This window comes from Grammomys surdaster, unplaced genomic scaffold, assembly GCF_004785775.1.
Source record: "Grammomys surdaster isolate TR1022 unplaced genomic scaffold, NIH_TR_1.0 210, whole genome shotgun sequence".
In the NCBI taxonomy this organism is placed as follows: domain Eukaryota; kingdom Metazoa; phylum Chordata; class Mammalia; order Rodentia; family Muridae; genus Grammomys; species Grammomys surdaster.
Genome location: NW_021604655.1, coordinates 1,868,714 through 1,886,773, shown reverse-complemented (window position 1 = coordinate 1,886,773; position 18,060 = coordinate 1,868,714). Strand labels below are relative to the sequence as shown.

General features: G+C 49.5%; 1 protein-coding gene across 2 annotated transcripts in view; it reads left to right on the top strand.

The window, feature by feature from the left end:
- The window catches only part of Jdp2 (Jun dimerization protein 2), a 45,938-nt gene that overhangs the window by 5,344 nt on the left and 22,534 nt on the right, over window positions 1–18,060 (top strand). The window contains exons 1-2 of one of the 2 annotated variants that reach the window (XM_028771864.1): window positions 7–90; window positions 7,713–7,945. In XM_028771864.1, coding sequence (XP_028627697.1) covers window positions 7,745–7,945 — 201 coding nt within the window. In that variant the 5' untranslated portion in view covers window positions 7–90; window positions 7,713–7,744. Of the gene's footprint in view, window positions 1–6; window positions 91–7,712; window positions 7,946–18,060 lie in introns of those variants that run through there. The other variant, XM_028771863.1, reaches the window with a different exon arrangement.

Genomic DNA, 18,060 nt, shown 5'->3' with positions numbered 1-18,060 from the left:
GCAGCGGGCGGCAGCAGCGCGGAGTGGGCACGGCGCCTGCAGCAGGGTTCTGGGCCCGGGGCCGCCGCCTCCGCCAGCGGCTTCTGCACGGTGGGTGCACGGAGGGGGGAGGCGGGGCTGCGGGTACCTGGAGCGACCACCCCCGTAGTAGCTACCGCTGGGGCTCCTGGCACCCCAGGGCCGGAGCACTCTATTGGAACGCTGCAGCCGCTGCCCACCCGTGACTTCCCCGGCTGGGCCAGGCAGTCCTGTCTGTGGCCGGGACAGCGGGGCGCTCCCTCCTGGCTTTCCTCCCCAAGTGCTCGTGCTGGGAGGTGCTGTGCACAGACGGCGGAGAGGGCGGGGTGACCGGGAGAAAACTGAGTCGGGGACTGCGGGGGAGGGGGGGAACTCGAGGGGGCATGCACGCCCCAGACCTGCTGACAGGTCGTGCCCCAGCCTCTTCCGCAGCTCCGCCGGACCTGGAGGAGGGTATTGGGAAAGGCATCTAACCAACAGGGCTTCCTTCGCCAAAGAGCATTGCTGCAGGCTCTGGCTGGGTTAGGAGGGAACCACTGGGGTAGTCCCGAGTCCCCTTGGGATCCCGTCTGGCACATCAGGTTATATAAGAAGGTAAGCAGGCTTCTTTAGGTAACCTGCCCAGTTTATAAGACACTCTTCTGTCCCTCTTATCCAAGAAGACTAGTCCTTCCATCTGGACTCCTGAACCCTGGAGGGGCAGACGGGTTTTGCCTGTGTATCTAGGAGAGCTGGCAAGCCTGGGAAGCCTTGGATCATTTGCAGAAATGGATGGGCCATTTGGGGATAGAGGTGGAGAGGCCGGTGCACAGAGGGAATCAATTGACTGAGTCAGCTCCACCTAGAAGATTGCCCAGCCCTTGTGTGTTGGAGTGACACCTTCCAGGGGACTGTGGCACAGGTTGGTGTATGAGAAGGGCTTGCACTTTGTGTATTGTTAAATCTTGGGCCACTCTACTCAGGATCTTAATTCAGGGAGCTTGAGAAACAGGCTCTGCCCCACAGCTGGGTACCTGCCTATCCCAAAGGCTGCTAGCAACTGTCTTTCTCCTGCCTCCCCCTGACTCCCAAGTCTCCCTTTCCCCAGGGTTTAAAAATCACCCACTCTTGCTTTCACTGCTTTTCAGCAAATCTGGCTTCAACTTGGATGGCAGGCTTATCTTCCTGTGCAGGTTTCTAGGGGAGAGTTTAACCAGGGATCAGGTGTGAGCCGGGCTCTTGATTTTGCAGAAACCTGAGGTCCCAGGGATAGAAACAACTATTCTTGTGCCTCTGGGTGCTAGAGGTTTCGCTTTGCTTAAAAGTAGTACAGAGGATGGATTTCTCAAAGACTCCTCTGTTTCCCATCCATGTTGGCTTCAGTTCAGAGGAGTTCTAGAATCTTCCTGAAGAGCTGGGTGCTGTGTGGTTTGAAAGGTTGCAGGAAGGCCCTGGGGGTGGGGGTGGGGGAAAGAGAAGGCCTCTGAATCTTTTGTCAATAAATTGATTACAGTCATCTCCAAGGAGATAGATCTATCATGATGACTGTGTCACTAAGGAAAAGCTTTGGTACATGTCTGTCTTACTCATCCACTAACAACTTTTGCAGCTACCAGGAACTCCCCTGTCTCCCTGGTCTGTTTATCTCTCCCACCTGTTGGATCCCCTCTCCCGCCTTTTCATCCTGCAGAACTGGGCCTCAGTTTGTCATGGAATTACAACTGGTATTGCAATCCAAGCCCTGCTCCCTCTCCTCATCTCCCTCTCCCCATCTGCCTAACTTCCTCTCTCCACTCTGGGAAGGAAGAAGCCAGCACAGATGCTAGGCTGACCTGCCTTATACTCATTCATCTCTAAGTCTCTCTGATCCCTCTAACCCTCCAGGGCTGGGGACAATTCTTATTCTTTTCTTAAGCAGAATTCGGACTTTCTTTCCATGGCAATGAATTACGTTTGAGACCCAAGATGGGAGGAAGAGAAAAGGAGTAACCATGCAGGGGGTTTGTGTGCGAATACCCCCACAGGCAGGGGGAGAGCAACAGGCGTGCTATTTTTCCATTTTCCTTTAATTAAGGCTCTGTGGAGGTGTGTTTGAAAACAGAGGGTCTCCTATGCCTTTGAGGAGGGTGAGAACACTCTTTTGGCTGCGTCCCGGGCCATATGCAACGTATGGTGGCCAATGAAACTGGGCCTGGCTCATTCTGTTGCTTGTCTTGGCAGTCAGCTCCATGGCTTGTGTTACCAGCTCTCTGAGCTCAGGGGCTGCCAAGCTCAGTGTGTGTGTGTGTGTGTGTGTGTGTGTGTGTGTGTGTATGTGTGTGTTCCTGTGTGCCTCTGTGTGTGTGTGTGGTTCGTTGAGACTCAGCAGAGACAAATGTCTTAGTGACCTAGGCTTGGAATTTCTAGTCTTTCTTTGCCCTCACTGGTGGTGGGAGGCCTGGCCAGAGCCCACCATTAAAGCTGACTGCTGGATACAGCCCATGGGGTTTAGTGGTAGGGCTTCACTTCCAAAACTTACCTGGCCAGTGCCTCTTTTTTTTCCACGGACCAAAGCCATCATACACTATGGCGTCTATACCTTGCACTGTCCCCCTGGGGGACAGAGCTGAGGGAAGGCAAGAGAGAAGAGAGACAGCAGTAGGTCCTTCTTGGTTCCCAATAGAACTCCCTGGGTTCTGGCAGAAATGATTTGATGTCATTTATTAAGCCTCTATGGGCAGCGGATAGAGCTGTATTTGCAGGCAGAGCTCTGTGGAAGACATCTTTCTGGTCTCCAGGGAAGAGTCTGTTGGGGACTAGTTCTGGATTCTTCCATGGCTGGAGCAGCTCTGTAGAGCCCATTCCTGCCAGCTTGCTGTGGCTTTTCCTGACCCCAGCTGCCTCTCTCCATCTTCTCATGACTACCCAGGGAGTAATCCCTGATGACCAGCCAAAGAGGTAAAAGATACTGGCACTCCGTGTTTGGATCAGGGCCAGAGCCCTAGCCAGTCAGTGGTGCCCACGGCCAATAGCGTGTTGTACTATGGCCTGCAAGTTTCAGGACACTTCAGGAGAAACCAAGGAAGCTGCAGGTGCAACTTTCCTTTCTGTCCTGTCATTGCCAGCCGTGACTCAGCACCTTTCCTTTCTATCCTGTCAGCATTTGCTGTGGCCCTGCCTTCTTGGGACTTAGCATTGGGAAGAGGGAGAGCAGGGATTCCTAAGAGGAGACTTGATTGTGACTATGGAAAAAAGAGACCATTGCTACATAGGAACAATCTAGAGGTTGTCTTGAGAAGGTTTATCAGGTCTTGGCACCTCTGCAGGAAGGAAGACCGATACCCAGACCTCCCGCTCATCAAGCGAAAGGTTGTTTCGTGTGCTTTTCGAGAGCTAAGTACTTTGATTTTCTCTGCTGCCTTACAAGGCAAAAATGACGTCACTACCACTTTATGGTGGTGAAAGTGATACATAGAAAGGTCATAGAACTAACTGTCTTGGGTCACACAGAGAGCAAAGTTTCACACTCAGCCATCCGGCTCCATGGATTCCATCTCGCCTGCCTGTAGAGTTCAGGGCAGCCTTTGTAATAGCAGCATCTGTGGTTTGGGTTCCTGTCATCCAGGCGCCTTCTCCGCCCTTTGCTCCTTGCCCTCTGGGTCGCTTTGGTTTCAGAGGCTGTTTGGCAGTGCCGTTCAGATCGCAGGAAATAAATCACCGCCTGATTTTGTAGCTCCAAGGAGCAGCGTGGTGTCACTTGTTAGCTGTGTGCCTTTGACCAAATTCCCTAACCCCACCATTCCTTCTGAGATTTCTAACTTTTGGTCCTGCACTCTGTGGTCACTGGCTTGCCACCTTTCTGTCCCCTTCCGTGGGGTCCTGCTCTACATCTCCTCCCTCCTGGGAATCTTCTAGAATCCAGCTCCCAAGTCTTCCTGATTCTGGATCATCGCTCCCTGCCGGTGACTTGGGCTCCACTTTTGCTCCTGGGATGACAGGCATCCTAGCTCACTGCCTGCTCTGTTCTCTTCTCTCAGCCTGGAGTCTCAGACCTGAGGTCATCTTCCACACTATATGCACACCGTCCTCTATGCCGGCCCAGGCTGCCTGCTTATCTGGATAGCCCTGTCTTCAGGGACCCAGGGAGTTCACATTTTTTCCCCTGATGTTAGGGGAAGTTAGGTCCTCTGCTCCTCTCCTGTAGTCTTTGTAATTATTTTTGTTTCTCTGGATGAAGATGCTGATTATTTAAGGAGAGACCTTTACGACTCTAGCTTGCCAAAGTAAGGCCACGACTTACAGGCATACAGAGAGACGTGGGGTTTTGTGTTGCTTTCCACATGATAAATGAGAACAGGACGGGGAACTGAGTAAATCACAACCACCTTTATTCTCTCGAGTGGGAGAACTCGTTGTGTTAGTATCTGCCGCTGGGTATTTTTGGCCTGGAAAAGCTTTGTGGCTTCTTACCCTGCACATCCAATGCAGCACCCAACTGTGTTCTTCCAAGTCCCCGAGGAAGTCAGCACAGACATATAAATACTAGAGACTTCCTCCACTTCTTTCCCCTTGAGCCCATCTGGCTCATTTTCTTCAAGCTGGCTTTCAGCTCTCTTGTTAACTTAGCTCCACAGCGACCGGGAAGGGTCCCTGTGACTTTTTGAGCCTTTTTCTAAAAGTCTTCTTTATACTGGACTTTGGGCTTCTCCCAGGTTTTCTTTCTGTCTTTTTCCATTCTTTGTAAAATTATTTTGGTTTTGCATTCAGAGTAGCGGGTGATGCCTTGATACGTACATACCTGCCTTGGCTTCTTTCCTTAGCTCACTTCCAATTTATCCCCAGAGTGTGTCCCAAATCACCAAAGCCACTTTGGGTTCTATCCTGTATTTTGAGGCAAAACATACAAATGGTGCCCCAGTATGCAGATTTTGCCAGTATTGGGAGCTTGGTCTGTACTCATGATCCTAGCTACTCATGGGGACACGGAGGGTGTGTGTCTGCATTGCAGACCTCCTAGGCCCTGAAGGGAAGGAAAACACAGGTTTTTCTTCCCCAGCATCGAGTGTGCACTTCTTTCCTTCTAAATTGCTTCCGTCTGGAACAAGCACAGTGGAGGATGACTTGGCCTTGTGTCATCTTTCCTGTGTCTTCCTTGAAGTGGGAAGTTCCTCCTCACTGTAAAGAGTCCCTTCCATCTCCAATCCCTTCTGCTCTTACAGATTTCCTAAATCACTTAGAATTGTCTTGTACTCCAAAACACCAAAGCTGACTTTTGGCCTCAGATGGCCAACCGGTGGCTTTGCAGTTACTGGGTTTCCATTTTGCCGAAGCGCCTCAGCTCTCCTCCCTCCCCCTTGCCTCCCCAGACAGCTGGGATGACTTCTCCCTGGTGAGTGTCAGTGCTGCGGCTGTCTCCCAGAATGGCATGTATTAAGGACTTTGTGGTTTGCCTCTGAGCAGTTAGGGGCTTCCAAGTAGGGGGAGGAGAGACTGATTTTTTTTTTTTTTTTTTTTTTTTGCTTCTACAAAGAAAGCCTGATGCCTGGGTCCCCTGGACAAAGTTTGTTTTGGGGATGGGTTCATAGGGGAAAAGCAAGAATTTTGGGGGCAGCTCTTCCCAGGGGGGTTCTTCAGTAGCAGAGAAGTCATTATTTGTTGGAGCATTTGTTAGTGTCTCATGTATATCATCTGTATGAACGTAAACAGAAGCTGCAAACAGAGCCTGCTGTTCCGGGAACAGAATGAGGTCTGGCTTCCATCTCGAAGGGATGGCTGAGGCAAGAAAGCGTCAAAGCCCTTGGGCCTTTCTCTCTCTTGGGCTCTTCTATGGGAACGAATGGCCTGGAGGGAAAACTATGGCTTGACAGAGAACAGGGAAGATTCCATCCCCTATATACTAAACCCCGCTGCCACCATGAATTTGCTGTTTTTCATCTATTTTCACATTCACTCATTCAACACGGCTTTCTTCATTGTTCCTTGGCTGCCAGAAACGATCGTAGGCAGGTGTTTGCCTGTAACAAACAGCCACAACCTGTTTCCAGGTAGTAGAATAGCTGGGCACTGGTCTAGCTTTGCCTTAAAGGAGGAGGACTTGATGCCTGCCCCTTCTCTGTTCTTTTAGGGAGATGGCAGCGTCTCTAAGGGGGCCCTGGATGACTCCTTTGCCTCTGCCTCCTCAGTCTCTACAGCACAGACCCCACTCTGTCACTGAATATCATCTTGGGGCTAAGGGGTCTCATGTGGGAGAGGCCTCTGGACTGTTTTACATAGGCTCCTCCTACTCAGGCTGCTTTGCTAGTAGGAAGAATTTCTTAGAAGTTCTCCATAGGAGACAGAGCGTCCTATACTATGGCTCCTACATGAACGTTTGCCACTGGGAGACACTGCCTTTTACTGAAGACATTAACCCCTCCTGAACCTCCAGAAAGAAAATGGAAAAGGAAGGGTCCTAAAACTAGGGACCAGAGTCTAGTCTTGGTTCTGCCTTCATCTGGCTGTGTGACTTTGGGCAAATCATTCGGTGTCTCTGAGCTTCAGTTTCATCTGTGTAAAATAAGGATGTGGTTTAGACCAGTTCAGGGCCTTCTTCATCTCTGAGAGTGTCGCTCAATGTGAATTGTCTCAGGTTCTTTTCTGAGGTGGCCCAGGGCACACTGGGTTCTCAGGGGGTGGGAATAGGGTGTGTTGCACCCAAGGAGCTGAGGGAACCAGATGTTGAGGGTATATTAGGTGGGGCTCAGACGAAAGAACCTGTGTACAAATGCCAACCTGGATACAAGGGAGGGACTCAGTGTAGATGATTTGATGGACAGAGGCCGTGTGGGTGGATACTGAGAGAATTGCCAGCCCTCCATCCACGTGGGCCTTTATCAGTGGTTCTCAACCTGTGGGTCGTGACCCCCCTCGCACAAGGATTGTATATCAGTATTTATGTTACAATTCAGAGCAGTAGCAAAATTCCGGTTATGAAGTAGCAACAAAGATGATTTCCCTGGGTGCTCATCCCCGTTTTATATACTTTCAAGTTTGCTTCTATCTTGTCTTGTATGGGGCTCTGAGAATAGAGAATCTTGAAGGACTTTTCTGGGGGTGCCTGGAGAAAATCGTGCATATTGATTCCATTTTCTTTACCCTAGACTCTTCCTTGGGCTTCAGACACATACACAGTCACCTTTAACTTTGCTTAGGTTCATCTTGTATTCATGCTGTCTTAACAAGTGTGCAGAGTAGGATGTGTGATTTGAGGGGAGGCACCATGCCAGACCAAAAATAGCTGCCTCTTGAACAGGTGTGAAGGTGCTTCAGATTCCACGCCTATGCTCCGTCTCTCCGGAGGCTACCACTGCTGTTTAAATCCAGCCCACCAGCTTCAACTGTGCAGCATCTCAAAGAGATCTTTCTATCTTGCAAGGGACTCTGGCCAGGTCTGGTGAGGTGGGTGGGAAGAAAGACTACAGGCAGTCTGGGGCCAAGGCAGGGCTGGATACATGTTGCCCACAGTTGGGTTAAGGATCACCTTTAGGAAGGGCCAACTCTCTTGCACACCAGAGATGGATGGCCTTAGTGTGAGTCAATTGGCTGAGTTTCCTAGCATCACAGAGACTTGGAGCTTACAGGCAGGAAGAGCAGGAGGAGAAAGGATTCGGGGGAACCCTGATGAGAGAAAGGACGGGCCCTGGCAGCTCACAGAGCCTTTTCTCCTGAAGCTAACCTTCCCATCCTGCTTTCTCCAGCCCCTCCAGGCCGGCCTGCCACTCCTCCTGCTATGATGCCTGGGCAGATCCCAGACCCTTCAGTGACTGCAGGCTCTCTGCCAGGGCTTGGCCCCCTCACCGGACTTCCCAGCTCTGCTCTGACCACAGAGGAGCTGAAATACGCTGACATCCGCAACATTGGGGCGATGATTGCACCCTTGCACTTCCTGGAGGTGAAACTGGGCAAGAGGCCCCAACCTGTGAAGAGTGAGGTGAGACCTTTGTTCTCCAGACAAAGCCCGTGCTTCCAGGTTTGGTTCTAAACACACCTTGGACCTTTAGTCTTGCTCTTCAACGTGTGGTCTGAGAATGAGCAGGAGAGACAGGGGCTTAGGCTTCACCCCAGCCGTGCTCTGTCAGAACATGTATTTTTACCAAGCACTGGGGGATTCATGCATGCATTCAAGTTTGAGCTGCACTGGGCTAGGGCAGGAGGTTTACCCTGTCTGTGAGTCTAGGAGGTGAGAGGAGAGTGATAATTCTTAGCACGAGTAATATCTCAGTCGTCTCTCAGTTATGCTGGGAGGACCCACAGAGGTCACGGAGATGCGCACGTGTTTTGAAAAGCATGGGGGTGGGGGGATTGAGTTCTTTATAAAAGTCAGTGTCACTGGCCACATCATGTCTTCTGCCCATTTAGACCCCCATCTGGGGCTGAAGAAGGGAACTTAGGAAAAGGATGGTGTGGCCTTCCTCTTTACCATCCGAAGATGGACGGGGCTTCAGTCCCCAGTCTGCATGAGATGGGGCTTGCAGAGGACTGACTTATGGGGCACCTCATCCTGAGGTCTCCTGCACCTGCTGCTCCTAGGACCTCCCTGTGTCAGAGCAGCTGTTCCTCAGTGACTAGTGAGAGGCAGCAGTCCCCAGCATGGGCACCAGCATACTAGTGTAGTGCATGCCTCAGCCATTTACCCAGAGCTGGTGATCTGTTCAGAGGCCTCCCCTGGAGGGAGCCAGGGGTAGGAGGTAGAGGAAGCTGTGGTGGGCTGGGAGTAGGCAGTGGCCGTGGTGTGTGTGGCCTGGAGAGAGTGTTCACGTGCAAAGGCGAGCCTCAGTGGAGACTCATAGCTTGGAAGCTGGAAGCTATGGAGATGGGGGCTTCTGGATGGAGACGGTGTCAGGCTGCATACTCTGTGCATTTACTGGTCTTTGTTCTCCCTGCTCCCCTTCTTGGTGTGAGTACCATGCAAGCTGTTGAGAAAGGCTTCTGGGGGCTTGCCCTATTAGCAAGATCTCTCTTTTGCACGCTGGATTTGGCTTTCAGATGTGTTTGGTTTGGCCTGCTTGGTATTTTAAAAGCAACCCAAACCTATTTCACTTACATTTTTCAACAAAAAAAAAAATTTGGAAAATCTGGTCACAGGCTGCTTCGGCCAGGCATCACAAAGGCCAAGAGAGTCATCTTACACTTTCGGTTTTACGGAGAGAGTTTCTTTGTATAGACCCAGCTGTCCTGGAACTTAGGCCAGGCTGGCCTTGAACTCACAGAGATCCTCCTGCCTCTGCCTACCCCTAGCCTTTCCACCCCGAGTGCAGGATTAAAGGCCTGTGCCACTACCATCTGGCTCACTCTTATCCATCATAGACCCTGAGGCCTCCCTAGAACACCGACTCTGCTTTTCCTGTTGGGGGTCACCTATCCCCCCCCCCACTAGCTGTCTTTATTCCCTTATCCTGCACGGTCACTGTTGGAGCCTCTGGACTTGAGAGGCTTGGATTAAAGACATCAGAAGTGTCTACTAATGTGAGAATTGACTATTTCTCTGAGTCCACTGTCAGTGGATGCTGTACGGTTAATACCGCTTCTGCAATGGAAGACTCTGTCCTTTCGCCCTTTGCTCCTCATCTTTCTAGGCCATTGCCTGAAAGTGGTCCTTTCTGGATGGTTTTGTTAAGGAGACCCATTGACTGAACTTTGAGACCATGATGAAACCAGCAGCCTCTGGTGAGCATTGGCCCAGCTGGGACCAGCCTGGGGAGCAACACTGCACTGTCGTCTCCTCCAAAGACATTGAAGGAGCTTCTTTTTTTTTTTTTTTTGGAGGAAGAAGCCCATTTTGGAGTTGGGTATTTTTACACTTCACAGCCACCCCCAGACTGGTGGCAAATGCCCTGTACCTGATAGTGACGCTCTGTCCCCACAGGCACTCACAGGCATGTACCATCCAGGCCGTGAAGATGACAAGCTGTTTTTAGGGCGTATTTGCATGTCCTTTCTCTCACTGTCAGGGTGCAGCATTGTGGAGGCAGAGAGGCAGTTGGACCTGCTGAGTTGTGCCTCCCCAGGAAGGCCAGCCATGCCTCTAGAAGGTACTTCCAGATGTCCCCTAGGTCACACAGGGAGTTAGAAGCCCTTTCTTGGAGCTGGTGGAGAACCCCGCAGCTGACGAAGCTCTGAGGAAGACCTATTTGTGTATGGCAAGCAGCCTTTGTGGGTTTTTCCACTGGCATTTGAGGCTTGTACAACTTTGTGCAGTGATGCTAAGGCACCAGCTCGCATCCATGGACGGGGCCAGGGCCTGTGTGGAGTTTTTACCACACTTGATCTTTCATGCCTTAGCTCGTCATGTGACCATGTCTTCCCCAGAACAGAACAGGAATTTGAGGTCTAGGAGGGAGGTGACGTGACTCAGCCCATGTTGCTGCTGAGCGGGAGCATGCCAGGTCCTGGACATGGTGGCTAAGCCACGGTCACCACAACTCCATCTCCCTTGCCCTGAGTCAGGCAGCAGGCGTAGTCTTTCCCTGAGGCTCCCCATTTGCCTCACAGGCCCCTGTTACCCTCGGCTCTCTCATGTGTATGCACATAGGTGCTATCATGCCATGGCTTGTGTGCAGAGGTCAGAGGGCAACCTCAGGGGTCAGTCCTCCACATTTCATCTTGAAACAGGGTCTCTGTTGTTTTTCTCTGTGTGTGTCAGGCTAGCTGGCTCAGAAGCTTGGGACGATTCTCCAATCTCCACCTCTCATCTCCCCATAGGAGTAGCAGGATGCTCAGGTTACGTGTCCAGATTTTACAAGAGTTGCAGGAATTCCATCTCAAGCCCCCAGACTTGTACAAAGTGCCTTTACCCACTGAGCCTGCTCCCCAGCCCTGAAGTCACAATTGCTATTAGAGTTGATACAGGTGAGGTCTACTAGGCTGAGTGATGACCAAGGTCACCCACTAGGAGAACAAATAAGCAATGTGACTTTGGAACCAACAGGCTTAACCTTTTGCAGTGCTGTTTCCTTGTCCCGTGTTTCTGCCAGGCTTCTAACTAAGCCCTCACCTGACCTGAGGATGCAGATATATCAAGCCCTAAAATACTCATCCATTCAAAGAGGGCAGTTCAGGAGTGGCAGTGTCTCAGGGTCCCAAGGAAGCATGGGCCAAGCCCTGCGCATGTGTGTAGCTCTGTCAGAACTGGCTTTTGCATCCACCTTACAAAGACCAGTGATCTCCTGGACCACATCCAAACACACAAGAGAATTGCAGTTAGAGAAAGTCAAAGGGATTAAGCAACAGGTTGTGAATTATAGAGCATTTTGTGCCGATGCTGCCAGTATTAGCAGGTGACATGATATTAAAACGGTTTGGGGCCAATTATTTATCTGCAGTCCATCCACATGCTAAACATTGTGTTATACACCGAGGCTGGAACTATCAACCAAGGAGATAGACTCCTTCCTCTCGTGGAGCTATTTATTGCCGTGAGGATCACAAAAAAGGAAGGCAATTAATTCACAGTATTAAAGGACAGGTAGTGGTCAGTCATCCTCATCTGGTGAAATGCTATGTGCTCATTCTGGTGATTGGCCAGGGACTCTAGGGACATTCCGTCCTGTTAAGAGAGAGAGAGAGTGTGTGTGTGTGTGTGTGTGTGAAGCAAATGCTTATTTCTTCTCTCTCCCTTCTTTTCAAGGCAGCATTGCTTTCTAGAAGACTACAGATTTTTTTCCTCCTGTTAGTTTATGTCCTATGCGCTCTGATGGGGGTACCCCTTAGCCAGCTCGTCCTTTCTGACCTGGAACCCTGTTACAGCGGGCGGCTGTGGCCTAGTGGCCTGGAATGCATTTTTCGTCGGGAGGGAAGGAGGCCAGATGCCTCTCCCTTGCACACTCAGCCACACACCAAGCATTCACTCACCCTAGTCCCTAGTTGGATGGGACCCTCCTGCCAGTCCTCGGCTGCTCTGCAATGTCTGGAGGAAGCTTATGAATTCAAAAGGAGACTGGTCTGGGTGATCTAAAACAGGGGCTGTAAACCATCAACCAGGCTGGCCTGGGGGTCAGTCTGCAGACTGAGTCTTGTTAGTGCTGCGAACTAGCTAAACAGCCAGCGGTCGCCTCCCTCTCCTGCCCTCCCCTTTCCTCTTCTTTCTTTTGATTTTTTCCCTAAGCTATGGCTTCCCTATGTAGCCCAGGCTTGAACTCATGGACCTCTTCCCATCTCAACCTGAGCATTGACATTATAGTGACCCCCACAATGTGTGCAAGCATGTGTGTCTGTATATGTGTGTGTCAGTATCTGTGTGAGTGTCTGTATCTCTGTGTGTATGTATCTCTCTTTGTGTATCTGTGTGTGTATATATATCTGTGTGTATGTGTGTATGTATCTGTGTACAGTGTATATCTGTATCTGTGTGTATGTATCTATATGTCTGTATCTATGTGTGTATTTGTATGTGCAACTGTATCTGTGTGTGTGTCAGTATCTGTGTGTGTCAGTATCTCTCTCTCTGTATGTGTGTGTCTGTGCATGTGTGTGTGTGTGCACACACACGTGTGTTGAATGGGTTGCAATAATTAGGTTTCTTTTTTAAAGTAGCCCTCTCTGGCCACTCCAGGCTGACACCCTTCTATGCACAGACACTTTCCACGTCACCATGCCCCACTCTGCACTGCCCTCTGTGCTGTCTCACACGGGCCCACTTCCCACTGCGCTCTTAGCAGCAGAGTTGTGAGTGTGTGCTGTGGGTTCGGGTGCAGGGCTCTGATCTTACATCTTCTGTCTGGTCCTTTAGCTCCTCACGGGGATTGTGTCTCCCACACCTTATTGAGACGCACATTATTAACTGTGCCCATTATTAACTGTGTCGACCCTCTCTGCTCTGTCTTCTAAGTCTTACTTCCCCTGGTTTTTCTATTTCTTAAGTTAAATGGGGGTGGGGTTGGGGAGGAGAAAGCTAAAGAGAGAGAATTTGAATCAAAGTAACCATTATCAAACTTCATCCCTACAGCTTGGGAGGCTTTTCCAAGCTCCAGTTTCCCGTGCCCTATCCCACCCCCCTGGAATGTACTGGGTGTAGAATTTAGGGGCTCCGTATACTTAGCAGGCTCTGGGTGCCCTCAGGTCTTTTTGGGAGTGTGACTCTCAGGCGTCTGTGCTTCCAACATCCACATCCTTCCCAACTCCAGTGCTGGCTCTACTCCCTTGTTACTTTCAGAACAACAGAGAAAATCTGCTGTTGGCAGACCTTACCTGGTGACTTCCCACCGTCTCCAGGACCCTGTGGGACATTTCAAAGCTTTCCCCCCATTGGATGGAGATGTATTGGAATCTGTGAGCCCAGGGTGACTTCAGAAGACAGTTGACTCTCCAGCACAAGTGGTCCTCCAGGGAGTATTCACAAAGGGAACCAAGACATAATCCTTACTCTAGCCTGAGCATATGAAGTTGCATCAAGCCAGCGCTGTGCTGGGTAAACATTGGCCCAAGCTTGCTAGTGTTTTTAGAGACTTGAAACGTAAAGGCAGTCCGCTGACATTTTTAGCAAGCCTTGCATAATTGGTTTTTAATTTGTGGCTCTTTGGAATAGGCTTGGCCTTCTTCCCCTGGCTCAGGGTTTTCTTTTTTTGTCTCATACTTGGTTGGCAGAGAAAGCCAGTATGTCCTCCTTTCTGGGAACAGACACTCCCAGTTCATCTTTGAAATCTTGAGTTTCCACTTTGGCTCCATTGTTTTCGTGAACATGCTTTCAAAAGTGGTTGACTATTTAAAATGTGGATATGTACGTGTGTGCTTGTGTGCATGCAGGTACATGCGTGCACGTGTGAGTGCAGAAGCCAGAGGATACCCTCAGATGTCATATTTCCTTAGTCATGATCCACGTTGATTTTTGAGACCAAGTCTCTTTTTTGAGCTGTAGCTCTTCAACTGTGGCTAGGTTGGCTGACCAGTGAGCGCAAGAATCCTCCTCCTCCTCCTGACACTGGAATTACGAGCATGCACTGATGTACCCAACTTTTTAGGTATGCTCTGGGGGTCAATCTCAGGTCCCTGTGCTTGCTTGTCAAGCACTTTGCTGGCAGAGACTGATGGATACTGACTGAATCCCCACAGCCCCAGATTTTTTGTTTTTACGCAATTAAATTGAAGGCATAAGAGGTTACTGACTGGCAATGACAGATATGTTAAATGTTGGCCTCTGTGGTCCTGAATCTAAGCTGACACCAAACCCTGAGAGTGTACAAAGCTCAGGGAGTTTTGTTTGTTTTAGTTTTTGTTTTTCTTAAAATGGCGTTTGGGGATCGACAGAACCTCAGTGGTAGTGCTCAGGGTCCTGGGTTCAGCCTTAGCACAAACACATGGCTCGTAGCTGTTGTCCTTTGGAGAGATGATGGAAGATATGGGTGAATCTGTATTTTCTTGTAAAAAAAAAAAAAATCAGACGCTTTTGAAAAGTTTGTGGTGGTGGTTCGCGTGGCTTCTTCATGCCTTAAGAGGGACATAACTACATCATCCTCTTAGGGTTGATATGATCCAGTGAATTAATGTAAGTAATGATTTTCCAGAACGCCTGGCATACAACAGAAGACACGCAGCTGAAGTGTTTGTGCAAGTTTATTATTGATTTAGCTTGCTCCGTGGACTCTCATTTCCTCGAAAGTCCTTTGTCCCTGGAAGTCCTAGACAGCCTGAATGTGTTGGAGGTGCCCAGGAGTCAAGGGAGCGGACACTGTCCTGGCTTCCTAACCACAGGGGCCACTCTCAGGATCTGGGGATAGCACTTGGCTTGAGTTTATGCTTCTGGGTTTAAAACGGAATGCCACTCATTCCCAGTGTGACTTTGGGCGAGTCTTTGGCCATGCTGTGAGGTAGGTAGATCAAGGAAACTCAGACTCAGAAATGTTAATGCGAAGGTTAAGTGAGACACTCACTGTACAAAGACGACCTTGACCACAGACTGCTCTGTGCTGGGGAGTGAGCTCTCCTGGGAATGAATGATTTGCTCTGACTCAACTGTCCTGGCTATGCTGGTCTCATGACCTGTGGAGCTTGTGACCTGGGCTGCAGGGAAGCAGCAGACCTTCCTGTTTCTGGTTGTTCCTGCCCTAGAGATGCAGCTGGAGTCTGTCATCTTTAGGCCCTGTGGGTAGGGAAGTGCTCTAGCACTTTGCTACCTGTGTGGCCTCTCATTTTGCCTCCTGTGGTGTTCAGGTCACTGAACCTACCACCCACTGTTTTTTTTTTTTTTTAAAGCAGCCTTGTATAGCAGCCTTGATCTCTTTTGCTGTCCCCAGATCCATGGCAACATGGACGTTAGGCTGGGAAAATGACTTATTTCCCAGGTAAAATTAATCTGGCTAGACAATGTGGAGCCACTCAAGGCTCTCTTCCCTCTACTATCCTAAAAGGCACAGATCAACTTGGCTTCATGTTGGAGCGGAAATCCCTGGAAAGCTGTGTGGATGGAGAGAGATGAGGCTCCGTGGGCACCTGGAGTGGGTTTAGCTGCCCTGGACAGTTGCTGTTCTCTGTAGCGCCAGCATCCCACTTTATTGAGCCCAGGATGTGGGCTTGGTATGGATGGCAGGACCTCTACCGCCTTCTTCCCTGCCTGCCACCCAGCCTCAGTGAAAATTCTAGTTCTGTTCTAGAAAACACTGCTGCTGCTGCTGCTTCTGCTCTAGGGGCTGGGCTCTAGAGAGGTCATGAGACATCCTTGGAGGTGAAAATGAAGAACGTGGTAAGAAGCAAATAGTCAGCAGGGGCTGGAAAAGCAACCTGATCTGGTTGGTGCTGCTGGGACTAGGGAGGAGATGAAAACCCAAGTACACTTGCCACGATGACTGGGGTCTCCAGTTGTAAGTCTGATGTCTTATTCACCGACCTGGACTCATTTTACACTTAAGTACCAACAAATTTTTTTTGAAAAGATAATTATATTATTAGAAGAAGGATGTACATTTTTATGTCTTTGGACTAGGTCATGGTTGCTTAGATACGCACACGCATGTGTGCACCCCCCCCACAGCGAAATAAAAGGAAAATTAGACATCTCACCCACAGACTAGAGCTTTTTCAAATCATAGATGTAGTAAGGCATGGCTGGCCAATGTATAAAGAAATGGTTATGGAGCTGGAGAGGTAGCTTTCAGAGGATCTGGATTTGAGTCCCAGCACCTACATGGCAGCTCATACCTGTCTGTAACTCCAGTTCAGGGTTTCTGATGTGCTCAGAAAGGCACACTCGTAGGCAAAACACCAATGAACATAAAATTAAAAATATGTATATATTTTTAAGAATGGCCATGGGGTTGGGGAAGACGGCTCAGGAACGAGCTAAGCTTGGGACCTGCGTTGGGTCCTGAAGCCCAGGCGCCATGACGTGGAAGCCCCAACAGTGAAAGTGGAGAGTGACTGAGGAAGACGTCGGTTGTCAGCCTGTGGCCTCTACATGGACACACACACACAAACACATACACATGCATGCACTCTCTCACACACGCGCATGCACATACACACAGACATGCACACACATGTGCACATACACGCACACACAGACGTGTACACCTTCACACAGGTACATGCACACATGAGCATGTGAGCACACAAAAAGAATGATTACACCTTAATATTAAAAAATAAATAACACAGTTTAAAGAAGCAAGCAGGGATCTCAGTGTACGTTTCTTCCAAGAGAATTTTTTTTTCTTGATTTTAAAAATCGTTTTTAACTGGAATACAGGAACAATCGGTTTCATTTTGAAATTTTCCCACACTTCTGTCATTTTCTTCGTTCACACTCACCCCTGCCGTCATCCTGTGCTGTTCCCTTCTGGTGGCTCTGTCCTTTCCCCTCTGTCCAGACCCCTTTATCTTTTATCATATTTATGTTTGAATTGAGATTTTTTTTTGCATGTGAAAGAAAACATATGATATTAGTCAAAGAAAAAATTAAATGGCTAATAAGTCCATGAAGACGCTCAACAACCAAACTTACAGTGACCTGTCACATCACACCCAGTCATCATGGAGTGACTGTAATTAAAAAGGTAATACAAGGATACAGAGCAGTGGCTATCGGAAGCTTCTATTGGGAGTATAAATGGTGCAGCCTCTTTGGAGATCAGTCTGGTACTTTCTAACAGACTTACAACAGTTACCAGAAGACCAGAGGTCCCATTCCTATAATCCATTAGAAAGGAAACCACACAGGGCTGGGGGACCACTAGGTAGCTAAAGTGGAATTCCCAGGCAGGGTAGAGGCTGCTTGTAATCTCAGCACTGGGAGACAAGAGGCTAGCCAGAGTCGTGAGCTCTGTGTTCAGTGGGAGACTCTGCCTGAGTGAAAGAAGCAGAGGGCAATCCAGAAGACATCTTATGTCCACTTTGTGCCTCCTCACACACATGCATGCCCTTGAGCAAACCGTGGCGGAACCATGCAGCAGAATGACATTTGACCACAAAAAGTCCGAGGGGCTGAGGGACTGTAAATCAGTGTACTGAGGAGAAGCAGCCAGTCACACAGGATCAAATGTTCCATGACGTGTGATGCTCAGAATAGGCAAATAGACCCAGGACCGTTCTCCTGGTTGCCTTAGGGAGCAGCAGGAGGAATGGGAGTGTGGCAGGGCTGGGGGTGCGGGGTGTCATAGGGAGGGAGTATAAAATGCCTTCATGTTGGCTATGATTATGCAAGTATACAACTCTGTACCAGGAGCTACTAATCACATAGTTTGGTGAGTTAGTTCTATATGTGAATTCTATCTCAATAACACAAATTGGAAAGCACGGTGTCTGTCTCACAGGATTCCAGGGAGGTGTAATCTGACAGTTCTCCCAGAATGCAGTGTTCTGGAATTCACATCTATGGCTGTTAAATCCTTCTCTGGGGCTGGGGAGAGCTAAGTGGTTAAGAGTATTTGTTTTGCAGAGGGCCCAAGATTGATTCCCAGCATCCACAGGGTGGCTCACAGCCATTCATAGTCCCAGTCCCAGGGGACCCAACAGGCACACACATGGTGCATGCAGGCAAAACATCCATATACATAAAAGATAGGAAGGTAGGTAGATAGATAGATAGATAGATAGATAGATAGATAGATAGATAGATAG